The sequence below is a fragment of the Aristolochia californica genome, unplaced genomic scaffold (assembly GCF_029961685.1).
Source record: "Aristolochia californica isolate CCGP_79_NKW_82.1479 unplaced genomic scaffold, dmAriCali1.0.hap1 SCAF_2, whole genome shotgun sequence".
Taxonomy (NCBI): domain Eukaryota; kingdom Viridiplantae; phylum Streptophyta; class Magnoliopsida; order Piperales; family Aristolochiaceae; genus Aristolochia; species Aristolochia californica.
In genome coordinates, this window is record NW_027181881.1 from 43,561,946 (window position 1) to 43,588,941 (window position 26,996).

The 26,996-nt window shown below is 38.4% G+C and overlaps 5 protein-coding genes across 6 annotated transcripts; 3 read left to right on the top strand and 2 right to left on the bottom strand.

Moving 5' to 3' along the window:
- Nucleotides 1-1,236: 1,236 nt before the first annotated feature.
- Nucleotides 1,237-3,427, top strand: LOC137956445 (myb-related protein 2-like). Its single transcript, XM_068803944.1, has 7 exons — nt 1,237-1,355; nt 1,450-1,666; nt 1,754-1,830; nt 1,908-1,965; nt 2,047-2,128; nt 2,214-2,283; nt 2,651-3,427. Exons 2-7 carry the CDS (start codon nt 1,453-1,455, stop codon nt 3,356-3,358), a joined length of 1,209 nt encoding a protein of 402 aa, XP_068660045.1. The 5' UTR covers nt 1,237-1,355; nt 1,450-1,452; the 3' UTR covers nt 3,359-3,427.
- A 1,790-nt stretch (nt 3,428-5,217) lies between these two features.
- LOC137956668 (uncharacterized protein At5g19025-like) lies at nt 5,218-7,358 on the bottom strand. Its single transcript, XM_068804247.1, has one exon. It carries the CDS (start codon nt 6,238-6,240, stop codon nt 5,554-5,556), a length of 687 nt encoding a protein of 228 aa, XP_068660348.1. The 5' UTR covers nt 6,241-7,358; the 3' UTR covers nt 5,218-5,553.
- Nucleotides 7,359-10,409: 3,051 nt separating this feature from the next.
- Nucleotides 10,410-16,886, top strand: LOC137955756 (glycerol-3-phosphate acyltransferase 9-like). Of its 2 annotated transcripts, XM_068802869.1 has the most exons (14): nt 10,410-10,610; nt 10,716-11,050; nt 11,132-11,189; nt 11,344-11,462; nt 12,956-13,055; nt 13,371-13,466; nt 13,606-13,702; nt 13,804-13,891; nt 13,989-14,085; nt 14,604-14,689; nt 14,934-15,053; nt 15,174-15,272; nt 15,877-15,946; nt 16,542-16,886. In XM_068802869.1, the coding sequence occupies exons 2-13, from the start codon at nt 10,947-10,949 to the stop codon at nt 15,923-15,925; spliced, it is 1,113 nt and encodes a 370-aa protein (XP_068658970.1). In that variant the 5' UTR covers nt 10,410-10,610; nt 10,716-10,946; the 3' UTR covers nt 15,926-15,946; nt 16,542-16,886. The 2 variants fall into 2 exon arrangements, with proteins under 2 accessions (XP_068658970.1, XP_068658969.1); XM_068802868.1 differs by having other exon boundaries at nt 10,410-11,050.
- A 1,698-nt stretch (nt 16,887-18,584) lies between these two features.
- LOC137954815 (uncharacterized) lies at nt 18,585-19,530 on the bottom strand. The gene is made up of 3 exons (XM_068801718.1): nt 19,409-19,530; nt 19,241-19,290; nt 18,585-18,874 (listed from the first exon to the last, which is right to left on the bottom strand). The coding sequence occupies exons 1-3, from the start codon at nt 19,491-19,493 to the stop codon at nt 18,746-18,748; spliced, it is 264 nt and encodes an 87-aa protein (XP_068657819.1). The 5' UTR covers nt 19,494-19,530; the 3' UTR covers nt 18,585-18,745.
- A 4,020-nt stretch (nt 19,531-23,550) lies between these two features.
- Nucleotides 23,551-26,879, top strand: LOC137956343 (cyclic dof factor 1-like). Its single transcript, XM_068803807.1, has 2 exons — nt 23,551-23,714; nt 24,878-26,879. Exons 1-2 carry the CDS (start codon nt 23,598-23,600, stop codon nt 26,285-26,287), a joined length of 1,527 nt encoding a protein of 508 aa, XP_068659908.1. The 5' UTR covers nt 23,551-23,597; the 3' UTR covers nt 26,288-26,879.
- Nucleotides 26,880-26,996: the final 117 nt, after the last annotated feature.

Genomic DNA, 26,996 nt, shown 5'->3' on the forward strand with positions numbered 1-26,996 from the left:
CATCCCTAAAACAAAATGTAGCCTGTTAAAGTTCGGCGCTTGAGAAGATTGAAGATTTTTCCGATCAATGAACAGTCTCCAACTCTGCTCCTCCGTATGTCACAGCTTTTCTTCTTCTTTTATCGAGTATCTTAAAAAAGGAAGCGGTTGAGAAGGCTCTGCCAAAATGGGTCTCTCGAGGTTGAGATTTCTCTTCGTCCGTCCCTTGCAAGTATGAAGCAAGTACAATCTTTTCTACAAGGCCACGAATCTAAGCGGGGGCCAAGTGCAGCACCCCCGGCCCCTCCACTCTCCTTCCTTTTTCCTTTTCCCCTCTGCAGCTGAATAAGTGCCAAACTTCCAAAGGAGACTGAAAGAGAATTGTATGCCTTATTCCATTACCTTGCTTCCAAATAGTCCCCAAGAGAGCATCTTTTCTCATTTTCTTTCTTTCCTTTTTTTTTATTTTTTTTATTTTTGGACCTCCTCCTCTTTCTTTCTTCTTCTTTTTTTCTTTTCTTTTCTTTTAGAATGTATCTAATGCTGTTCTGGATGCATCCAGTCAACAGAATCTCCTACCTCTTCCTGCCTTTTTCCCCATAAACTCAAAACATTAATATTCTCCATTTCTCATGGAATTTATGCTCATTCCAGTCTCACTCACCAGCTCTCAAACAATAAGAGTTTTGGACAGCATCAATTTCCAATCACCAAGCAATGTCATTGTCCCCACAAGTTGCCAAGAGAAACAAGGTTTTGTCTCACGGTATTGGAGATTGGCAATTTAATAAGATGTAGATGTGTCAGTTGAAGACAACCAGTTCTAGAGTCAGGGCGCTTTTGGTGCAACGTTTAGACACAATCAAATTTCGGATCCCTAGTCGAAGAATTCTTCTTCTGTGGTATAAGGTTCCCACTTTAGTGTATGGGACCAAAATGAAGGGGAAATTTTTTTTATTTTTTTTCAGGATCTATTCTTGTACCTATTGCAAGGTGTAAGTTGTTCCGGCAAGAGGTTCTTTGTGCACAAGACTGCAGAAAGTTGCAAGGGCAAAATTCCGTAGGAGTTGTCATCTATGATAAGGAAAAAGAGGGAGAGCCAAGCTGGGGCCTACGCATGCCAAAGTGTGGAAGGACAAGATCTCTTTTTGAGTCGCTATGAAGATTGGATTGGCTAAGATTCTATTCTTCCTCTTAACTTGCTTATATATATTGATAGCCACCACAACACTTGCCTCCGTAAGAGCTGGTCAAATGATAGGACAGGGGAATGATCATTAAGGAGAAGATACATTTTCTTCTCGCAACACTAGGACCTTTCAAGAAGCCAAGTTCTCGTCCACAAGTAGATAGAAAGTGGCGGAAAAGGAGAGAAGGTGAGAACAGTTTGATCCAGATTTGCACAGCGATTTCTAGGTAACTGATTTTTCTTAGCTATGTCTGCTACTAAATTTCTTTCTCTTGGCACAGGAAATGTTTCACCATCATCATCATCAAGGGAAGCACAGCTTCCCTTCCTCCAGGAGTTCAATTACTCTCCCAGAGAGGCATTTATTTCTGCAAGGAACAAATGTTCAGGGAGATACAGGATTGGTTCTTTCAACGGATGCTAAGCCTCGACTAAAATGGACACAAGAGCTCCATGAACGTTTTATAGAAGCAGTAAATCAGCTGGGTGGAGCAGATAGTGAGTCTAATTCTACCAAACTGCAGTCTTTTGTTCATGGACAAGGTTTGCTAAAGAAATTGAAGTTAACACACTTTCATGTTGCAGAAGCGACCCCAAAAACGGTAATGAGGCTAATGGGAATTCCAGGACTTACCTTATACCACCTAAAAAGCCATCTTCAGGTACAAATAACATTTCTTCCCTGTCTTACAGATGTTAATTATTTGAACTCCGACTAAGTTAAGCTAATTTGCTGCAGAAGTACAGACTTAGCAAAAATCTACATGGCCAAGCTAACAATGGGAACACCAAGCATGGTGAGATGATACATCTGAAATCCCAAAAAAAACTCGTTTAAGTCTCAAAGTTATGTAACCACGTAGATATGTTTATCACAGGTTGTATGACAGCAGCAGATAGAATGTCAGAGGTAAACGGAGCAGTTCCAAGCAATACAAATCTTGGATCCCAGACGAGCAAGTAAGAGGCATTAAAAAGCTTATTTGTTATTTTTGTCTTGTAGTTTTTTTTTTTTTTTTAACTAAATGTAGCTCTTCATTTTCAGAAGCATGCAGATAAGTGAAGCATTACAAATGCAAATTGAGGTGCAGAGAAGGCTCCATGACCAGCTTGAGGTAAGCCTTAACCTTCAGAAAGACAAATTAAGTGGAAAGATCTTAAATATCTTAACATTTAGAGGTAAATAATGTCACTGAAATTTGAAGTAGAAACCATGTGGCCATTCAAAAAAGCAGTAACAACATCTTTGGTATTGGCTAGTGTCAAGTAATGGAAATGTTTGTTAGTGACTAGGTATCTTTGTCATCCACAAGTATAGAACTTTGTGCTACTAAACTTCTAAAAGAAACCAAGATATTCTCATTACCTGAAAAAATGTTATAATCATAACAGGTGGAGACAACTGTTCCTTCGATCATTACTTTACTAATGAAATTTCTTAACAACAAGATTCTAAGTCTGTGTATTTTTTGGATGCTATAGGTGCAGAGACACTTGCAACTCCGAATAGAAGCCCAAGGGAAGTACCTGCAGTCTGTGCTAGAGAAAGCCCAAGAAACACTTGGAAGACAAAATCTGGGTTCAGCTGGACTAGAAGCAGCCAAAGTGCAACTCTCAGAGCTGGTGTCTAAGGTGTCTACTGAATGCCTAAACTCTACTCTTTCAGGTTTGAAAGAGATGCCAGGTTTGTGCATTCAACAGACACAACAAGCAACCCAAATTGCAGATTGTTCAATGGATAGTTGTTTGACTTCATCTGACGCTTCCCAGAAGGACCAAGAGATTCAAAATATTGATATCAATTTGAGAAACTTCAGCCGTAATGTTCCTACCTATCCAGAAGAGCTTAAAGATAACTTGAGGATTGAAGGGAACAAGGCAGGCTGGTGTCCTGAACTGAATGACGGTAAGATATTTTCTTCTGAGAGGATAATGTTCCCAATGAAAAGGACATCTAGCAACTTATCCATGGGAATTTCTGAGGCAAGAGAGACTGAAGGAGCAGGCAACGGCACATTTCCAGAACAAAAGAACACCAAAAGATCATCACTGCACCCAGAGAATGGGAAGCAGTCAAAGAGTTTAGGAGTGCCCTACCTGACAGGACAACTGGATCTCAATACTCGTGATGAAAATGATGTTGCTTCTAGTTGTAAACAATTTGATTTGAATGGTTTCAGCTGGAACTGAGCAAGTTTAAATTGTTTTATGAGAAGATGCATCCATCCTTGAGGGGAAGTCCTGTTTCTATTTCTCAGAAAAATCAACTCCTTTGAGCTCTGAAAAATCGAGCAATAATGTATATATAGTAAATCCAATGCTCGAAGTTCTGCAAAATGACTATTCCCATTGCATGAACATGATGTAAAGAGGGAAAGCTTAACCATAGACACTGCTTTTATCAATGAATAAGAGACAACAAGGAATGCACTTTAGTGGAAAACACTAATTACTGAATAATTATTTCCAGAGTTCTTCATATTAAGAAATTCAGACCTTAACCTGAGAATCAACTTCTATGTATGCCAAAAGAAATAGCACAACGTATCGATTTATTTTATTATTTCAGTGAAAGAGATTTACTATCTTCTCTCAATTGACAGGACTTATTCAAGTCATTCATTGAATAAAGTTGTCTGTACACTCAGAGGCCAGTATAGAAAAGTAATAGGTGCCTTGAGCCTTTGATTCAATAGCCACACAAGCAAGTTGTGACTTCATGGTCTTGGATTCAAGTGTCACAGGGGTTATGGATATGCTGCTTGTGTGTAGGTAACCAATATTAAAGAGAAAATGGGGAAAAAAACACCTGTAGTGTAAATGTCAAGTCTGCCAAGCTAACTCAATTTGAACCAACTCCTACCAACAAGTTTGAGATATGTTTCTATCAGTTGAATAAACTCAGACAACATATGTTTGTTCTTTCAGCTGATATTTTTACCATTTGCAGAGTCCACATTTTTCATTGTAAATTTTAGTAGCTTTTTCCTGCATCTATTTGCTCAAATTTTTAGGTTCTCTAAAGAAAACAATAACTTTTCTGAAAAGCAAAGAAGACATAACCATCTCATGAACCGTCAACTTCGGAAAGCACAACAAGATTCTGGTGAGGTTAGACAATTTTATGTTGCAAGTGCCAACAATGCATGCTTTTCTTTTTTATTGTGCATATAATTTTTTTTGCTTCAAGCCCAGAATATCTGCTATTTTCTTTGATGAGATATTAGTATTATTATTATCAATACGATTATAATAATAATCCTAATCATTTTTTATTATTATTAACATTATCCTGCATAATTCGTAGTAATAATTTATTTGACCGTTTCTTTTGGCATCTCCTGCTCTGCACTTTGGTAAGAAAATTGTTCATTTCTTATGCAAATCAGAGCACCTTGTACAATGATAAACACCCTGACAACATTATATTACCAATGCTACTGAAACTGAGAGAAAGCTTTGAATACGAGCATTGAAAATCTTCATATAACTTGTCAATAGAAGAAAAAGATCAGTGTTAAGACCAAAAATTGATAAAAAAAAAATACCCATCAGCATATGTTCCATATGAAACAAACAAGATTATAGCAGAAGGTCTTATATGTTTCCCTATCGAAAGAACATTGAGCCAGAAGGAACTGCACAAAAGTAACAGTAGGTTTCATCTCAGTTCTGCCGTGAAATTGCTTCTACATGCATGGCAATTAGATATAGAGTATTTTTTACACCTTCAAGAAAAACTTACTTTTCAGGTATTCGTGTAGAATCAGTATATTCTTTGTCAAGTGATGTTTGTTTAAGTAAGATCAAACAATTTATGCAAAATATGCATTCACTCAACAAGCAGGAGCTAAACAGACATGTATCTGAAAGTGGATCCTAAGGCACAAGCAAGTTGGGTCAACTCACTCAGTAGAATTACTCAATGCTACATAAGTTAAGCAAGAATAGGTTTCCTAGGAATGGTGCAGATGCAACACATGGTGATTGATATAGTGATTGACCACAATGTTATCCCAAAAGAACCACTTTAGTCACTATAAATAGACATTTTAAATTTTTTTTTGCCATAAATCAGTCTTCAAAGAATCAGAAAACTGAAAAAGTTATGAAAGTTTAATTTAACCAACATAATGATTTGCCATTTGCGTTTGCCAACACCATCCATGTTATGGCAACTAATCATAAAAGAATAATATGGTAAATTAGATATGGTCCTTGTCATGAAAAAGTGACAATTATATCCTTGATTCCCAGAACATGTTGGATGCCACTTATTCTGAAGTAGGAGAATTAATAACAGAGATTAGTGAACCATCTGGGTACTTTATTATCTCATGGTCTTATTAATTTAAAACAACTAGGACCGACATAATTAAACCCCACTACTTCTTGATTCTACGGAGCTTCTTAGGGCCCCAAACCTCCATTCTACCTGCTGGACAACCACAAGGTGCTCGAAAGATAAGAACAGTTCGCCCATTCAGTGGTGCCATCCTTTTCAACTCGGCTTCTAGCTCTTTGTGATCCTGTCCTAACTCCAGTGGGCGTAGCCCATATGCCTCCTTAGGAATAGGTGGCATATATCTCAAGCATTCTTCCGATTCAAGCTGAATATCAAATTCTACTGCTTTTCGAAGACCCTTACAGTAAGGATTCCAACATTTCCGAGTTTGATGACCAATGATCTCCCAAATGGCAATCAGGGTAACAAACATTACAACCAACCCCACTCCATAGGCCACAGGAGCTTGATATATAAGATCACCTAGGAGAACAACGAGAGCAGGGAAAAGCTCTGACACCCCATGGAAAATAAATTTGAAGTATGGAACAGTCAAAACTCCCAGCGCACCGACAACCAGAACTAAAATGATGACATCTATGGCAGCAAAAGGTGAGTGTTCACAGAACGGATGAGATAATGGATTCAAGGAACTGTTCTGCTTCTTGTTACGAGAGCTTTGGTTTTGATTGTTTCGGTGGTCTGACATTGGTAAGGAATTCCTGTTCTGTTCAAATGCTCGGCAGAACTCGATCAAGCTGCGACAGTCAACCACTGGTAAATTCATGAGGCTAAATCTTGTGGGAGAAAATAATGCTTCACAGATTCCAAGTCCAGATCGAGCAGGCAGAAAGTCCAGCAACAGCCAGTCAGCTTAAAAGCACCTAATCGATCTGTATCTGACAATTGTGTTTCACACCCTTCCAAAATAGAGTAACCGTGCTACAACAAAAAGAATGAATCTCAGTATGTCGATTCTCTATAAACTGATTCTCTCAATTTTCAGCAATCCTCCAATTATCAGAAACGGATACACCAGAAAACACAGATGACAAAGGTAACGAGGTGAATCCGAACCACAAAAACTGCTCGATCCTATCGAACCTGCTGTCTGGTACACCAAATTCCAAATTTTTTTCAACTTCAGGCCTACAAGAACTTGCTGCCTGATACACCAAATTCCGATTGTCTGATCCTATCGAACCTGCTGTGTCTGATACAACTAGAGATACTTTTGACCCCGTAAGCAATGGACGAATAAACCCTCCCGGAATTTGCCAAATAGTTCGCGGAAACTTCTTTGGGCAGGCTCGAGAAAAGGCAAATTATTACACAGATGAGGTAACAGTGATTAGTGAAGTGCAGGACAACTCGTCCAAATAAAGCCGCCGCAAGCCGAAAGCAAAAAGTTTGACGAAGACGGTAAACGGAAACAGTATTTCCATGTATAAAGGTAGATCACACCAGAAAGACTCGAGCTGAATCAGACTCTGGCGCTTAGTCTGCCCAAAGCCTTGAGCAGCTAAACTTACCGAGAAAAATTGCAGGAGAATTCACAACGACAATAGATATTCCAAATTAACCAGCCACCATCACTTGAAAGACCGAAATTCGATCTAAAACCAAATCCACAAAATAAAGCCGATAGAACCTTGATTCATTCAAAATTTAATTGGCAGATCACGTGAAATAGAGAAAATCGACAATAGAGAATAAAAAACTACTGAAAGGAGACAGAATGAAGCTACTTGATGGCAGATCTGAACCGATTCCGCGGCCGCCGATCTAATCGGATGAGAAGAAAGCGACAACAGAGTCCCGTAGTTGCTCTGAATTCTGAGTGCCGACGAGAGGGAAGGAACACGCTAAAAGGATTTGCAGAGTAGAAACTGAAACGAAAGAGAAGCGTGGAGGCGCCCCAAGGACGAAACGGTTTTTGATTTATATCGTACCTCCGAGTCAATTCCTTGGCCCTTAAGAATTTCCCTATCACTCGGCCGGCCTACTAAACGACGATTCACTACTATAATGACTAATATACCCCCCTCAAATATCGAAGAACAGACAAGACTGAGGTCTCGTGTGAAATTTGCGTCCGGATTTGACTTATTTAGATAACATATTCCAATTTAATGATTTTTCTGTCCTTGCCATTTGCAAATAGCTATTTTCATTATTTTGCAATTTAATGTGGGTCAAAGGTCTTGCCAACAACAATGGAGGCTAATAATATAGAAGTGATTCATTCGCTCAGGGAAAAAACGGGATTTTAAATTCGGACCTGTTTTCCGAATCAATTACTCTTTTACTTCGTTTTAAATTCATTGTGGATTAACCCCTAATGTTTTTTCTTGTATGGAAGCATGCCCTCCAAAGCAACGCTTTCACACGTCGCCTCGGCTTAAATTTCGTGTCCAAAGGGTCAAAGACTCCAAATTTTAAAATGGCACTGGGACCTTATATTATTAAAGACGGAGCCACAAAATTATATGAAAAAGACGTTTTCACATGCTTTTCTCAACCAGCCGCTTTCATTCAACGATTTACGCCTCAGACTCGTGACTCCTAATTTCTGAGTCAACACGGTTTGGTCTGGTCGAGTCCAGAGACCCAAAACGAACCAATCACTTGTCTCAAACCCAAATTAAGGGTGTAAACCGCATAAGATTAAAATCGAACAATCTTCATTCCGGTTAGCGTTCTCGATTGTCAGTTCATTATTCTGTTAATATTTCGAGTGATTATGAATTACGTTTAATTTACTCGATTATTCAATTTTATTAAATAAATGGTAAAATAAACTACTAAAGCAGCCAACCGTCCCGCTTTGACTTTCTTACAAACGGACAAAAGTAAACGTGATATGGTCGATCCATCTCCCACCTCCCACCTCCCACCTCCCACCGCTTATGGGTTCAGGCCCTGCACCTATAAATAGATTCATTGAACCAATTCCCACTTTTCCTTATGTTTAGTGAGTTTGATTTTTTCTATTATGGAAATTCCAGAAGGCGACAAAGGAAACAAGCGTCACGAATATGAAAAAAACATCCAAAACAAGAGAATGCCTACCTTAAATTAAATAAAACAATCATTATGACTATACGAATAAGCTATTTAATGTATAATTAAATATATTTATATATTTATTAATTAAATTAGATATTTTATTATATATTAATATGGTAATTACGTGAACCAATAAAATACGTATATGGTTAATTACAAATAATAAATAAATAACATTATAAATTATTTTTTAATAATATAAGATATGTTTTAATATTAAAAACCACTAATTTAATACAATAATATAAAATAATATAATAAATAAATTTATATATTTATCAATAACATAATATATTTTATGTATTACTAATTAATAATATATTGTCACAAAATTTAAAACCATTGGTTTAATTAATTATAGCAATGGGATAATTAAACCAAAATAATTTATCAAATATTTATTTTAATAATGTTTTAATTATGACTATTAAATCGCTATTTTAATATAGTAATTATAAAATAAAATATTAAATAAATAAAAATAATTATTTTATAAATAAAAATTATAAATTAGTGATTTTTATGACAATAGTTTAATTTTTCCTAACTTAGGAAAAATTAAACCATAGTCTTGCACGTCGTCTTCCTTGGCGGCGAGCCAGCGGGCAATACCGACAGAGGCGGCGCTTTGACGGTACACCGAGAGGGAGAAGAGAGAGAGGGCGAGACAGAAGAGAAGTCGAGAGGGCGAGAGGCTTTGCAACAGATACTTGGCCTCCCATGCTCTGCGACGGAGGTCGAGCGGGAGAGGAGAGGGAGGAAGGCCTCCCTCCCTCTCCTCTCCCTCTTGACCTCTATCGCAGAGCCTCTCGACATCCAGTACTCTACGACGGAGGTCGAGAGGGAGAGGCCGCTGCGACAGAGGTCAAGAGGGAGACCAGAGTGAGATGCCAAAGCCGAGAGAGGGAGCAGAGAGATGGATGTTGAAGGCGAGAGAAGGGTATTTTGTACGATCAAAGTTCAGTGGTATTTTGAGCTTAACGAGTCGGATTGCACCTGGTGACACTTTTCTATTATTTAGAAAAGTCATACCATGCTATTTACTTCATTATGTTTATAATAAACCCTTACCCTTATCTCTACTTTATAATTAAAAATAAATAAATAAACAAATGTGTAAAATAAATTTGAACTATGGTCATAGGACTATGCTCCTTATTTCCTACATAGAAATATAACTCAAATGTTGAATCACGTGGTAATTATTTTTCTTTGATAGTGCACTACATTTTTTCTTGTTTTTTTTCCCTCCATGTGTATATGCTAGAAACTAGCTTAAAAGAAGCATTTTGAGCTTGTAATTGAATTGATGATGGCATTTTAAAAAAAATAAATAGTTAAGAATAATTTGATTTTATCTAAGATTTGAAAAGTTTTCGTCAATTACCAAAAAATACTGAAAATACGGGTCTTCAACATTCTCCTCAAACTAGAATCGCTAACTACATATTGTAAAGAGAAAGTTTTATTCTTCAATCTTCTTTGTCCCAAAAAAACTCTTTATTGATTGATCAGTGTATAAGGTTGATCGATCAACTTAAGCGACTGATCAATCAATTGAAACAGAATGATCGACCATTCACGATGCCAAGTAAAAAGTTGAAAAGATTTAAACAATGTTACCTATTTTACTAAATCATTGTTAAATAATCTGTTTACGGTGATCCACCAAGTAAGTAGGTATTTATTATTTAAGACTGACATGAATGGATAGCGACCATTAATATATTATCGGGAGACGCAGTCTTGGAAACGTTGGGATGCCTCTCCAGATGCAAGAATGGCGATGCTTCATGACTGTGATGGGCTCATGGTTTTGGCTATTAAGTTGTTGGCCTGAAGTCACAAGTTTATCGTTAACTCAAAAGTCAAACCGGTCGACCTTTCCTGTTACGTTAATCGTGACGGGTTCGCCGTGCTACCACCGTAGGCAACGAGAACCCGATAAGATTCCCTTTCTGCCGCCTGGCGTGGTGTGGTGTCTTCACCTCTGTCACTCGGTCTCTTTACCCCGCGCGCATTTTTGTTGCTTCTCGCTGCTTCTGTGAATCTATGGTTTTCTGGGCTATTAATCTCCACTTTGCCCATGTATGATGCCTCATTTCCATCTCTTCGTTTTGTAAGTAAGGTCCATTTCTCAAATCGAATTCTCTGAGTATCCCTTATGGGTTTTCCTCTCAAACCTTCAACCAGAAATTTGGGGCATCTGATCAAATGCCGCTTCAACGAGGAACGGGAGTGCTAAGATGACACAATTCAATTGCTTTAACGGCTTAGGCGAAAGCAGAACCAATACCATTTCTCCATAGGGAGAAGAGCAAAGGCCATCAACAGGGCGGGGATCCTGGAGCGAAGTATCATAGATTGTTGTTTTCAAGGCACGTAGAAAACCTAGTTCGTTCGTTCGCCTCGCTTCCTTTCAGCATGTCACAGCTTCGCTCTTCGACTTCGGAGGTTGATTTGGACCGGCCAATAATTGAAGAGTACCTCGCGGAATCTACTCAAGAGCCTCAAAAGAGGCTCCTCTTGTAATTCTCGCTTACTCAGATTTTCTTTTCCCATTTAAGTTTTTTCATAGTTTCTTATTTGTGCCGTGGATTCATAATTAGGCGGGATTTGCTAGATATTTCCCCTGCATTAACTGAAGCCGCCGGTGCTATTGTTGATGTAAGTTCACAAGATCTCGTTGCAAAACGTTTTTAGAGTTCCTTCCTCATGATTGTTCACAGATTACACTCAGCTGTTATCACTGTTGCTGTGTAGTTATTTTGTAATTTTTTCGAGCCTAACTTTCATTTTTCAATCATAATTTTATCCATAGGATTCTTTCACTCGTTGTTTCAAATCCAATCCTCCGGAGCCATGGAACTGGAATGTGTATTTGTTTCCTTTATGGTGCTTAGGAGTGGTGATCAGATATTGTTTCCTTTTCCCTTTAAGGTAAAAAGTTGCTTTTACATACATCAGATCCCACTAACACATTTATCTTGACTTCTCTTTACTGGTTATATTGTTTAGTGCCTGAAGTTTGTTCAATCGACAATGAGCTTTAAGTCCTGTGTGTGCTTGTTAACTTTTGTTTGATTGCTTAGTTTATTCAGCATCAGGTTTGTCTAGGTGAAAGCTCATACTATACTGCTGTGCGAACTGTTTAAGTTGCAGTTTGTTGAATTTGCAACTATGAGTGTCTGAGCACTCATATCTCTATCCAGATGATATTCAATCAATCTGAGTTGTGTTGGATCCGTCATTGGCAGTGAGGCAGGAGACTCTTCCATTTGAGCTTGTACGATCAAAGTTCAGTGGTATTTTGTTGGATAACTGGGCTCATATAGCCTCTTTGATGGTCAACTATTTCTATTGCTGTGCAAAATTCAGTGGGCATTTGATTGTGGGCTTGTTATCATTGATTGTGATGTTCATGCCTGATCTGTTTTCATCTCTAACTATTCAGTAGACAACCAAGAAAGGGGGGAAATTTGGCAGAGTTACTGTTGAACAAGTATAAAGCAAAGTTGACTTGGATAAGATGATTTGGAGCTACAAAATGAGGGAATAGAGACTGTGCTTCAAGTTCACATAACTTTGGCTTTGTCAGCTTTTTCCTCCTTCAAGTCATGTAGTTTACAAAAATGCCATTTATTTTGTTATAGTTACAAGAAGAGTATAATCTCCATGTTATCACTGAAATGTAAAAAAATAGAAAAAAAATCTGATATGAACATCAATCATTAATGTATAGAATAAAAAAATAATAAGAAGAAATGAACTTTGACTCATTTATTAAAATATAATGGTTAAATTAAGAAAAATAGCATCTAAATTCTTTCAATACTTGAGTTTATACTCTTTTTCTGTAGTTAAAAAAGAAAAAAAATCATACTTCTTTTTTCCCTACAAAATGTGTCCCAAGGGATTGAGTCTTTAGCTCAACAGTCACATGGGGAGCTATTAATGTGAGGTAATTAATTCAAATCTCTTAGGGTGTAAGGGTATCTTGGTCTGTGTGCCTGATAGTCTAGAAAAGAAGAATTAGTGGTCCAACAGATTTGGCTTTTAAGTCGTTCAAACCAGTTTGATGTTTCAAAGCTTTGTTAGGCCAGTTCACTACTTAGTGTGGTGAGTTGATGATAAAATAGAAGTTTATCATGGTACTTCATTGAGTTGGTGTTTTTTTTTTTTTTTTTTTTTTTGTTGGTTTACTTTACATTGGGTTTCTCCACAAAAGGAAAAATATTGGAATTCGACTCCTTAGTTTCAGATTTCAGTGTTTCTGCATTAAGTTGATTGGTTCAGTTACCAGACTTGGGATGATTTACATTGGGCTTATGAATTCATATTGGTCCTAAAAAACCTGCCTTGGTGAATTTTGACTTTCTTGCATGTCATATAACTGTGCCTACAACTAATCTTGTTCTTACTTTCACTCGTAGGGTTATTGTCTTAGCTGCCGGATGGATAATATTTCTGTCATCTTTCATTTCTGTACACTCCCTACTGAAAGGACATGATAAATGGAGAAGCAGCATCGAGGTAGACCCTGCAACACTTTTCATTGCCTTGCTTCTATTGAACAATGTAGTGTTTAGGGCTGCTTTTCAAATTTTGTTGAATTTGGTTATTACGATCTCTTAAGAGTTAAGGTGTTTTTGGTGGCTGACATTTGAAGTATGTCATAGTATCCCAATGTAGCTATGATTTTTATTTTTTTAATTGCCATTCAGTTCATATCATGGGATTATTATTTTAAAACTCCTGGAGTTTGAGCAGAATCTGTCAGAAAAGTTCTTTAATTCCTCACCTTTAATAAATATGAGTTTTTGGGCATTTTCATTGCACAATTTCCAGAGGAAACTGGTGGAGTTCATGTGCAGCATATTTGTTGCCTCTTGGACTGGTGTTGTCAAGTATCATGGACCACGGCCCTGCAGGCGCCCCAAGCAGGTGAGTTAGAATTTCATCTGCTCACCCTAATTTTAAGTTTTACCTCTGCAGAGAGCATACCCATCTATCTTCGTTTCCTTTTCTGTCAAATAGCCATCTATTGCCATCTGGATATTCACGTACTCTTCCTTTTCCTCAGGTATTTGTGGCCAATCACACTTCCATGATTGACTTTATAATTTTAGAACAAATGACGGCCTTTGCAGTAATTATGCAGAAACACCCTGGTTGGGTTGGTAAGGGGTGATTAATGAACTTTCTCTTTCACTATTTTTTTTTTCTTGAGACATTAGTAAGAACGGCAGAATCATATATAACTTTCAATTTATTGGTATAGGTCTTCTTCAAAGCACCATACTGGAGAGTGTAGGCTGTATTTGGTTCAACCGCTCTGAAGCCAAGGATCGTGAAATTGTTGCAAAGAAGTAAGTATCCTTCTCATCATAAAGTTCTCTTGTAGTTGGTTCTAATAATTGTCTAAGCATCCTATATTGAGAAGCTGTACATGCTTATATGCTGCAGGCTGAGGGACCATGTCCAAGGTGTTGATAACAATCCTCTTCTGATATTTCCAGAGGGAACTTGTGTGAACAACCATTACACTGTCATGTTCAAGAAGGTTTGTCTAACTATTTTCTTCAATAGAAACTATGATCTGTTTGTTATGGAACTATCTATATTAGAGGGACTGGTATCTCTTCTGCCATTCTGTTAAATATACGTATGTTCGGCTTCCTTCTTGATATTAATGGTTCTTTGAGCTTTCTCTATCCCAACTAAAGTATTCCGACTCTACAGAGTAGTTTTCACACTCGGCCTTATTTTTTGGCTTGTCAGATGTTGACCTTGAAATCGTAATCCACTAATCTATGTTCACCAACCCAGAAAAGCAAGAAATTGTAGATGTCAGTTTGTTGTCTACTCTGTTGTATAAATCAGGATGTGTGAAGCTGAAAATAATCCCATAAAATTGTCTGGTACATTCAGCACCTTGAGGCTACTACTTCGGCTTTTTCTTGACTTGCTTATTCTATGGGTGACTGTTTCATGTATTCAGGTTATTTTATTTATTTCTTTTAAAACCATAAAATAAGTCTTGATCAGGTTATGTTGTTACTAATTTATTGGTATTGTCAGGGGGCTTTTGAACTCGGCTGCACAGTATGTCCAGTTGCAATAAAGTACAATAAAATATTTGTGGATGCCTTCTGGAACAGTAAGAAGTAAGAATTTTATAAGATTAATGTACAATTTGTTACTCATTCTGTAATATTGTTTCTTACATGGAGCTATGGAAGTCCATCTGGCAAAGCCTGCCTCTATTAGTTAAGGTTACAACTTTTAACACTATGAAGGTTGTATTGGAGGAGAATTGCATTAAAAGTTTCACTATGTGGCAAGTCAATCAATTTGTGAACATGGTTTTCTCTAGCTTACTAGTTTTCCATTCAAACATTTACTTGACAGGCAGTCCTTCACAAGGCATTTACTCCAACTAATGACATCTTGGGCTGTTGTCTGTGATGTTTGGTACCTGGAGCCCCAAAATCTTAAACCTGGAGAGACACCTATCGAGTTTGCAGAAAGGTAATGATAGAAGAAAGAGCAGAGGCATCACCCCTTTTTTTCTTATCCTCTTAAAAAATACATAACTTTTTTCCTCTTAAAGATCACTTAATATGTATCAAATTGTTGTGTTTTCTGTAGGGTGCGTGACATAATCTCTGTCAGAGCTGGTCTTAAAAAAGTCCCATGGGATGGATATTTGAAATACTCCCGCCCGAGCCCAAAACTTACAGAGCTCAAGTATGCCTGACTTCTCTTTTAATTTCCTTGATTTTGGTTCTCATTATAGATTGATATAAACCAAGAAAATGAGAGGGGAGAAAAAGAGTATTAGCAACTAGGTGTTTGAAATGACATGGCTTTTCATTGAACTGACATTGTGTAAGAGGATAACAGTCACCTAACACAGTTTGAAAATAAAATTGACAAGTATCTTTCTACTATTTCTATACGTATTATTTTGAATATTTTTCAATGTGCTTTGAAAATTACATATTTCCATATGAGCTCAAAGTGGGAAAGCTCTTAACGAAGTTGTTTTCATATTGTATGCAACTTTCCGGATAAGATCAGGCAAGAACTGAAGGATATAATATTAACCCTAATTGCATAGAAATTGGGAAGCTTAAGGAAATTGAGATTGTGGTTGGATGGTTCAAGTTTTTTTCCCAATTGAACCATTTTACAATACTTTTGCCTCTCCAATCCAAATGAACCTGCTTCTGATGTATGCAATACCAAGTTTTAACATATTGGATTCAATCCAGTTCCCATTAATTATAAATAATAGTGGAACTATATTCTTTGTATTAATGTAGTTGTTTCTGTTACTTCACAATTTCAGGCAAAAGGTCTTTGCTGAGTCCGTGTTGCAACGCCTTGAGGAAAAATGAAGAAACATGTTCATTGCTTTGGTATTTCTCTTTTTGTTTCTATGTTGTTTGTAGATTCTGACTGTTATTATCAAGCAACTTTATCTATTGATTTCATGACTACCATGCAATCAAAGGTAGATTTATTGAGGTGCACTTTGCTGGTTTCATCTTAGTTTTGTTTTGTAAGCCTGGAGGTTCATTGTGTCACTTTCTTGGTATTGTGTTTACGTACCACGATTGTAATGGCTATAGCTTGCAAAGTAAAAATAGGAAAACGTTTTCTTAATCTTGCATAAAGTTGAAGTGTTTATGTCAGATGATCAGGCAATTCGCTGCATATGAAAGAATTAATTTAGACAATTGAGGTTAGTAAACAGGGAAGTTCTTGATGAGTTCTTGAGTTTCTGTTTCGTCCAAGCGGTTGTCTGTCACTTCAACAGCTGTGGTCTCAACTGTTGGAATTGTGTAGCTGTTGTGTATGTCAATCCTGTCTAGAGATGAATATTTTTGGAAAATCCCATCTTCAGTTTGTAGATCACATGAAGATGATTAATTAATATTATGAATTTTCCTTCTGCAAATTCTGGGCTGAGCTGTTTTGTATTACTCACGGCGTTTCTGTGTATTATCTCAGTACCTCTTTGCGTGGAGGAGAATTAAAGCTTACCATTTACTTTTTACTCCAATGTGACCAAGATTTCATGTCAAAGGGCAGCAGCACGGGTTGGAGAGATAAAGAAAAAGGGTAAGAAGTCTGCGAAGAAAAGGGGCGGTATGAGAGTGTAAAATCCAATTGTATTGTATTCAGGCTATCCGACGAAGTATAAAACAATATCCGTACACAGAGGTGATTTCCAATTTCCTTCTACACGGGACGGTTCTGGTCTGTGTATGGATATATTTTGATTAAAACAAAAGGTTGTATGTTTTTATACTTGTTTGTTAATGATGCTAGTGACTATCACTTATGACTAACTACTCCACGTGCACGCCGGAAAACCCTACGACTCTTCGTCCAGAATTCTGGGCAAGGGATTATCCTGAGGGCTTTTTTCTTTCCTGAAACCTTTTGTTACTATAACGATTGATCCCAGGTAAATTATTTATTTGGAGCATCATGCTAAAGCACAATTCTTAGCACCCTAAAGCTTCTAATATTGAAATTGAATCCATTTCTGACCTCAACTTCTTTTCATGCTCTTTTCGAGTGTCAATTTTATATGTAGGGCAAGATACATCTCGGATCTCTATGCACAATTATTAAACAGAAGATATACCCTTCAATTCTAGCACCGGAACTTCTCAAAACAATTACAGTTGTCCAGAATACATTCAGTCCAGTCCCACTTGTGGAACAAAACAAAATTAAACTCCCAGCTTTGGTAGGGGAATATAACAAAACAACAGTAATTTTACAGCATTAGCGTGTAATGTTTAGGGAAACATGACATCTATGTAATCTACCAGCAAGGGCATCTATTGTGGGATGTCGTAGGATTTATACCATAAAATATAGTATTGATGACTCTATTAAACAACACAAGGCAAAGCTACTTGCATAGGGCTAGACACAGACATTTGGTGTTGATGTTTTTTAGATATTATTGCTAGTAGCTAAACTTACATTTGTACGTAAATTGGTCTCGGTGGCAATTAATAAAGGATAAGACTTTCAACTTGATGTAAAAAATGTATTCTGTGTATGATGATTTACATGAGGAAGTTTATATAAAGCTACTTCATGAGAATGTTGCTTTGGGAAGTTAGCCATTGCTTGGTAGTTAAATTGATTTTCGTTATAGTTACTAAGTCATATATATCCTTTACTGTGCGAGTTGTGAACTAGTTCATGAAAAATCTTCAAAAAGTGTTACTTAGTTGGAGGTAACTTGCTAAGCTAAAAAAGTAAGAAACAAATAGTTATGGCTAAGTACAGTGCAAAGGTCGAATATAGAGCTATACCTCACACGGTTAGTGAACTTATTTGGATTAAGTCAGTTCTTCTTGAATTTGGTTTCCATACACAAGAACTCATGGTTATAAAGTGTGATAATCAAACTACCTTTTCTTTCTCTTATTTCTCCCTCAAATCTCTTTATTTACAATAATATTACACAACCACCTTAGAGAATTGCTAATTACACTCAGGGTCCTCCGTTAGGTCTTCTGACTAACAAAGACATACCTCTATAGGAAAGATAAACATCTTCTCCATCATAAAATGTACAGACTTATTTAATAAGAGATGTCGACCATTAGCCGGCGAAAAGTTGAAAACGTAACGACAGCCAAGAAACATACAAAAGAGAAACAAATGCGTACCTGTTAGCCGGCGAGGGATGATTTCTGATATCCAGTGACGAACCTCCTCGGTCGCCTGAGAAGAAGCTAAGGAGAAGGATTAGAAGGCGGAAAAGGTGAAACCCAAACAGGTCTTTCCCAGCGTTGGGGTGAAGCAGAAAAGTTTGTTTACGTGTTCAGCTGTTTGGCTTTCCGAAAAGATTCTAGGTTTAAACGTTAAGTTCTGGATTCGATGGATCCAGTAATTTGGAATCATTTACAACTCTAGTTTTCAACCTACCTTGCAACTTGAGAGTGTGTTAGACTTTGAACATAGAGAGTAGAAGATGAACTTTTGCAAGCAATTTATGTATTAAAACGATATTTGGTATACATGATGATGCTGTCAAGAGCCACATTCATAGCGTATTTTACATGGATTACGGTAGATAATCATGCCCATCTTACAATAGATCAGCTCAGTTTAGTCTAAAATAGATGAAAAAGAACCATTCATCATTCTTTCCAATGATCCCTAAATACAGTCCCATTTCCTCCTCAGTTTCTTCCAGGCGTCTTGGGGTCATGGCGGTTGTTGGCTCCAGAACCAGGGTAATCGGTGCTTTCGATTTCCATTCTTCCATGAACGAAATCTTCCTCCAGCGGCATCACCTCTTCGTCGTTCATCTGTCAAAAGAAACAGTTCATCGTTTTAGCCGATGAATGGACTCTCAGAATACAAGCATGTAAGTGCTGCATGTTTCATGTTTCAGTTCAAAATATGTTCCTTTTCTACTCCGTAAAATCTACAGTTCATATAAAGCCATCCCCAGAATTCACTATTATTTGAAGATTGTAATCTTCTCATCTCCTGATCAAATGTTAAAATTTGTAGCTGCTCTGAACTGAAAGGTCCAGGTTGCAGAACCAGGAGACGTAAAATAAAACAACTGATTCCATCCCTCACAGTAGAAATTAGACTTCGAACTTGGGGCTGAAAACTCTTGATGTTTCTGTAGAAAAGAGAGGGAGGAGAGAGAGGGAAGGAGAAACCTGTTCCAGAATCTCTACAGAAGGATCTTGATTCTCTGACACAAATCCCCCTGCAATTGCGAATCAAAGAAGACAATAAGAAAAGAGCAATCGGTAATGTTTGACTGCAACAAAACCCAATCAACAGGCGTAAAGAAAATTTCAGGGAAGAAAGAAGCAAAAACTCACTTGAGATAGGAACAGCTCTCACGGATATCAGGTGAGAAAAACCCATAAACATAATCAGCAGAGCGAGCAGACGCCTTTGTTCCATTTAGGTTTCAGCTGAGCAGAAATCAACCAAACCAAACTTTCTTGATTGGCTCTGCTTGGACGAAGAGATTTGGTGGTGTTTATATAGTGTGAGCTCAGAGAGAGAATAAAAACCAGTTGCTAAAGTCAACCAACATTTATGTTAAGTGGGTCGAGTGCCCACCGGCCTAACTTTTTCCTGCCATTGCGTCTTCTTTATATCAGAAATGATGTCATGGAATTCAGAGTAATCCACACAAAACCACAAACCTAGGCATAGTTGTAGTTTGTCTGGACCTGAGAGGGAGGAGGACTCTGTGCCTGAGCACATTTAAGAAAACTGTGGATTCAGAGTCTCAGACGATATGTCAAATCTCTTTCATCATATGATTTTGCAGAGGAGGGCACAGGAAGGTTTAATGGCCGAACTGTCCTGTTATGAATTTGTGGGATCAATTTGCGTAATAGGCCCAAATGGGGGATCTCCTCAGGGCTCTAATGTGGCTGGAACTCGAAAAAATCTCATCAGAAGAAGAAGAAGAACAAAACTTAGATAAAAGTATGGCATTCGTCCATCATTTCAGTCAAAGATATTGGTATCTAGACAGGCGTTAATTTGAATAGAATAATGACCCAAGTTGAGTTTTACATAATGCTGAAGAGTGCAGAAACCCATCGAAGGAATAAATGATACTAGAGTTTTTGCAGATATCCTGTCGAAGCTTAGAATAATGGGTGGTATTGAATGTTGGCGAACTTTCAGAAATGGTGGATTTGGTGAGGTACAAGAGATAAAGGTAGTGAATGCTGCAACAAAGTGAGAGAAAAAACATTTAAAACAGAGATTAGGTAGAGACTGTACACTGCAATTCACATGGAAGCATGTAGAACCAAATTTAAAATGCTCTCGCAGAGAACACCATGAATAGTTTACGGTCCGTCTTTCAGCTTTGCTGAGCACTCGAACAACTCACTCTGTCCTTTTGTGGGGATTTGTTGAGACATTTGAGGAATGGGTGCTTCATCCATCATACCCTTCTCATGATCATCTTCTCTGCCTTTTGATCTTCGATACAGCAGATAACAAGTGGCATTAGCGACACACCGTTTACTTCATCGGAGGTTCAGGCTTGCAGGGAGTCTTGTACAAACGCTATAATTTGGGCTTATTTGGAGTCTATGAAGGCCCAAATTGCTTCCAGATGCCACGTGGGGAAAGAATAGGCGCACAAACGCCATACAGCCTTTTCAGATGGAAGTGACGACCACAAATAAGTCACTGCACACTAGAAAATGGAAACAGGAATTGATCGGATCTTGTGGTGGGGTCCAATCTGTCCACCTGATGGCTTACCACTAAAAAAGCAATCCGAAACCTTTTTGCTCTTTCGATAGCCCAAACATGTCCACGGTACCCTTGTCTCACCGTTTCCCCCTATTCCACTCTCCGTCTGCGGGTCCCACAAAAATCCATCCAGAAAAAACTTGGCCCCACTTCCTTATCCTCCCATCTTAAAATGCGTGGCTCATTATCCTTCTCGACCAAACGGAACCCCCCTTTCAGAGTCCGACGTCTCAGTTGTCCTATCTGGGCGTGGACGTCCACGTCCAACACACGTGCCGCTTGCCTCTCTCTTCTCTTACTGGGTTTACTCTGAGATGACATTTGTCGATGTGCTAATGGCCAGCGGTCAGCGTTGTCACGTGATGGGAAATGGCCGTGTTCCAGGCAGGTTACGGGGTCTCAATCCGGTGAGCGTCCGTCTAGATTGTTCCCTCTCGTGTTTTGATCTTATTGGAGAATTACGTCAGACAATTTGCAGCGGTCGCCGGCCACGCATCGTTCTTGTCCGAGTTGACACAGATGAAACGCTGAGGTCGTCCGCCGCTGTAGAAACGAGTTTTTGCTGTTTAGAAGGTGGCATCAAATAGAGTCCTGGCGGGCCCGCCTATGTTCGATCCGAGTTGACTTAAATATTAAAAATTTGAGCCGAAGTCAAACTTAAATTCGAGCCTAAAATTTTAATAGAGTTCGTGTTCGAGCTCCAACTTATATTTTAAATTTTTTATAAAATATAAGTCAAATAAATTGTATATAAAATTATATATATATATATTTTATATAAAATTAAGTATAACCTCTACTTAAAATTGGACATAACCTCTGTATGTTAACCTTGCATAAAATTATTTATATACTATGCATAAAATTATTTATAAAACTGTATAAATTTTATTCAATAATCAAACACAAAAACATTTATTTGAAAAACAGTGCCAATTTTGTCCATTTGTATTCAATCAAATTATTCTGATTCAATGACTGGAAAACCAGATCATCAAGACAAAAAAAGTTTTAAGAAAAATAGTTGTGGATGACTTAATCGTATACCCATTTTCGTTTGTTATTTAGAGCATTGATTCATATAACAACAGTTCTAAAATGTTACCGATCTGTTCTTCTGAAAAAATTGAATAGAATTAGTATTAAAAAAGTACCTCAAATAATTTGAATTTCTTTAAGAGTTATGAAGAAGAGATAACCAAAGTTCAATAAATAATTTTTTTTTCATATGCTTGTGATCTCGCACTTATGAAATTGCACGATGTCTTCGCATGAATTATTTTTTTCCTAACTTAGGCTTTTAATTTTTTTCCGAGACGATGTGGAGGGCAAGAGGGTCTACCGGCACCGGCAAGAGTTATCGTCGGGGCTGTCGGGGCTGATAACTGTGACAGAGGTGACGACGACAGAAGTAGCAACGAGGTAATGCCTACCGAGACGACACGGGGGTCAGGGAGTCTGCCATGAACGCAGCTGGGAGGGGCTATGCGGTGATAAAAATCGGCAATAGCAGATGAAGAAAAGAAGAAATCAAAGTGGAACTCAAGAGTCAAAAGATGACTCGCCTCTCGCCTCCCGCCTCCCGCCTCCCATGCCATCGTTAAATAAACGAGGTGGCTCATGCAATTTTGAACTTGAACCATACTTCAGTCCAGCTCGCTTGTTAACTCAAGCTAGGCTTATCAAGATCTAAATAAATCAAATCAAACTGAGCACCGCTGAAACCGCTGGCAAATTTGCTCCATTTCACCCCGGTAAGTATAAATCGTAAGCCATTAGGAAGTAAAATATTATTTTAAAAAACAAGACGCGGAAAGCAAAAAGATGCGCTCTTTTCCCTGCAAAAGGGACTGCACTTTTATTCAGTATCCGTCCTCTTTCGTTTCTCATCGTCGCTTCTGTGGCCGAAACGTGTCAGAGGTCCGATATGCGCGACGGATTTGCGCTGCCACGTGGACTATCGGTATATAAGGTCGAGCCATTGTGAAGGTATGACATGTTAATAAAAGGGTACGGCGATCTGACTTACCGAACGAAAAAAGCTGGAACGGGTCGAGACCCACGAGGTGGGGATTTTTGCTTTATCTTTTCGGGGAGTGGGTCCCGGCTTGAACGGAATATGTAATGACGTGGCGAAAGGGTGGATACCGTTAAGATGCGGGAGCCGTCGAGACGCCACCGGAGATAGCCGGTCGAGTTTTCGTTTAACAGGACTGCTTGCGGAAAGCGAGACCGCTGGCTTTCTGACGATAATACCCTTTTCGTTTTTCCTTAAGACCATTGTGTCTTCCTATCTCTTTCCCAGCTTTGGCCATACTTGTATGGGAAAAAGAAAAAGCTTAAATAACTTGCCGGACGTAAAGGTCATTTAGGGTATTCTAATTTTTACCAAAGGTTAACATGGTCAAGCCATTGGAAAGAACGGGTGGAAAAGTAAATTCACTTGGATTTGGAAAGTCAAGCTAAAGGAGTATCCATCTTTTAATGGGCTATCCATGTATCAGGGACATGGACGACGTCACCCTCAGCAATCCACAGCCACGAAAATTCGTGGCCGAGAAACACGCTCCTCGCTGACTAGGATGCTTAGCTGGCACACATCGAAACCGGCATTTCCCGGTAAGTTCCGTCACGTTGTTGGTGCCTTTTTCCAAGGCTTTTTTTCTTTCACTTTTCTTATTTCCACTTTTTCTTTGCTTTTTCTTTCTTCTTCTCTGTCAAAGGACATGCGCTTCACTTCGTCGATATCAGCTCGGAACCAACAAATCAGACGGCTAAGAAATGACCGATATTAAAGATCCGGCGATCAAGCTCTTCGGGAAAACTATTCCGCTGTCGGAGAGTGGGGAGAAACCTGATCTGGTCTCCGTGTCGGCGTTGTTGCAAGTAGATGATAAGGTCAGTGCTTCATCTTGTTATGATATGCTTTTTTTTTTTTTCCGTTGAATTGGAACTTTTTATATTCTTTCATTATCATCTTGTTATGATGTTTTCATTTTACTTTCTCGGATACCTCAAATTACGTACTTCTGAAAATTTTCCAAATATAGTTTGGGATGAGAGCGTGTTTCTTAGTGCTTTTTTGTTTTTCTTCGTAATTTTGCTATCTTGCTATAACAGTATGTACACTGTTCCGCTGCTTCTTTTCGTTCATTTCTCTGTTTTTTTGTGTCTGATACTTTGGGTTCTGAAATTTCTTGCTTTTTGGTTGTAAAAAATTGTGCTATTTAAAAACTCTATATTTCTTTTTAAAATTTGATATTTAGGTTATTTTCAAGGTAAACGTCGTTTTTTTGTGGATTATATATTATATGCAGTCTAAACCCTAACTCTTGTAGACGGAAGGGTTCCAAGTGGAATTCATGTATTGTTTACATCACCTAATACTGTTGTTTGATTTGTTGGGAGGTATCCTTTTTAGTTCCTTATTCATTCACTGTGAAGCTTACAGTAATTATTAGCTTATTTATACATAGCAATATGTAATACGAAAAGTAACTAACTTCAGACATTGACAATATGATACAGGGTAAGGACTGATTCTACTAAATACTTCCACTGAAGCATCTTTAATAACTTTTAAACCATTTATTCTATTCTTTAGATGTTAGCAATTATAACTTGCTGGGGAGAATGAGCAACTGGAATATTTAGTTTAGAAATAAAATTTACTTCCAAAAAGAACAAGGCTTTGTTAGTTGCAGTATAGTCTGAAGGTTAAAATAACGGATATAATACATTTTTTAGAAGCCAAAGTTTCGTTGGTTTCTACTTCCATCCTTATCTTTAATTGGCAAAAGGAAGAGATGAGTTGCATGCAAATTGGTATTCTGGATATGTCTAGTAATTGAAGTTTCACTTGTCTTCTGTGGCATGGAATCCATGCTGATGATTTCGTGAACCATTGTTAAGACTTGTAGTTTATGTAGAATACTTGAGGTTCATGTATTTCTCTATATAGCTCCCTTGCCAACCTCCCCTTGCCCATTGCTGATCTTAATTTGCCGTGGGTTCATGATCAATTGACATACTAAGTCAATGAAGTTAGTTCTTTATTTCAGGATACTTGTGGAAATGCAACACATTCAGGAGTGGAAGATCAGGTTTTGGATCCCAGAGATGAGCCAAGTGGGCAAAATGTTTCTTCTGGTGTGAATGAGAGCAAAGAAGACAATCATCAGGGTCATCTTCAGGATAACAAAACAGTAGTTGAAGCTAAGTCTGAGGAAGAGCAAGCTGAAAATGATGCTTCTGGGCAAGAGAAGGTTCTCAAGAAGCCCGATAAGATTCTTCCTTGCCCTCGTTGCAACAGCCTAGACACCAAATTCTGTTATTACAATAATTACAATGTCAATCAGCCTAGGCATTTCTGCAAGAACTGCCAGAGGTATTGGACAGCTGGTGGGACTATGAGGAATGTTCCTGTGGGTGCAGGGAGACGCAAGAATAAGCATGCTGCTTCCCACTACCGTCATATAGTAACGTCTTCTGATGGAATTCCTAATGGTAGGGTAGATGCTTCTGACTCAAATCACCCCCAAATGCTTCCATGTGGGATTTCTGCATCTTCAAGGCCTCTGAAGGGTAATGGGACTATACTAAAATTTGGCCCTGATGCTCCCCTTTGTGAATCAATGGAAACTGTGCTTAATCTTGGAGAGAAGAAGAGAAATGTTGAGATGGGTCCCGTTCAATGTGGTGAGAATGGTGAGGAACTATCATGTGCATCATCTGTGACAGCTTCAACTTGCTTGGAGAAGGAACTGCCTGAACATGTGGGTACAGTGGAGCCAGGAGCAATTCCAGGGTTTTGTAATGGGACAACTCCATCTCATCCTCTGCAATGTTTTGGTGGCCCTCCATGGCCTTACCCTTGGAATCCAGGTTGGAATAATGCTGCAGCCATGGCAGCTGGACGATGCTCATCAGAGCTTGTCTATGGACCCGAGAATGGCAACCCAAGTCCAGTTCAATGGGGTCCGCCACCAATGATGGCACCTCCTGCATTTTGTGCACCAAGTATTCCCTTCCCGTTTGTGCCTGCCCCTGCCTCTTATTGGAGCTGCATGGCTGGCTGGGCTGGTGGTCCATGGAATATCCCATGGGTTGTGCCTAATGTGGGAGTTTCTCCATCATCCCCAAGCAATAGTGGCTGTTCAGGCAATGGTTCGCCAACCTTAGGGAAACACTCTAGGGAAGGAAACTTACCAGCAGAAGAGAAAACAGAGAAGAGTCTCTGGGTCCCAAAAACACTAAGAATTGATGACCCGGATGAGGCTGCAAAAAGCTCTATTTGGGCGACACTGGGTATTAAGCCTGATCAGAATGAACCGACAAGAAAAAGTGGTATCTTCAAATCTTTCCAATCCAAGTTGGACAGTCAGGATCAGACATCAGATGCTTCACATGTCTTGCAGGCTAATCCTGCAGCTTTATCTCGTTCTCAAACATTTCAAGAAAGCAATACATGAGAGGTTTTAGCCTTTTTCTCTTAGTCCATTCTGCGAATGAGCCTTCTCTTTCTACTGCACTGGGAACAATGGGTGCAACTTAGCTCCTGGCTCTTATATAATGGCTTTCTGTATGTACTTGCTTTAGAAACTAATTATTGGCAAGCTCAAAGTCACTTGTGGTTTTTCTCTGAAGCTGACTGGGGTGTCTGAAGGTTGCTTTCATTCTGGGTGATGGTTCAGAGGTTCATGATGTAAATACTAAAGGTGGAAAGGCAATGAGCAAGTTAAGTTGTTCATAGCTCCCACACTAATACAATTTCTAAAGACACAGTTCTCCAAAACTGCGCTCTTGTTCATGAGTTATGGGTGTTTATGCTTTAGAAAAACAAAGATGAGAAGTTTATAGATCACTTCTCCTATTTGTCTGTTTGCCTATCCTTTCATGGTTTTGATTACAATATTTTCAGAACGATGTACGGGCTTCTGACTTCAATTCCAGGCAAGATCTATATCTGATTTTGGTTAGGTTCTTCTCTGTGTGAATTAAGCCCAACAATTCTGAAGTTTGTACGAGTTAGTGCTACATATAAAATCTGCACTTGTTTTGTTATGTCTATTTTCCTCACTCTTACATTTATGTTTATACTAGTTCCAGAATTCTCTAGGGTGCTTTTCAGTTCACTGGAAACTGGTAACTCATCTATTCATTTTCAAACTATTGCTGCTT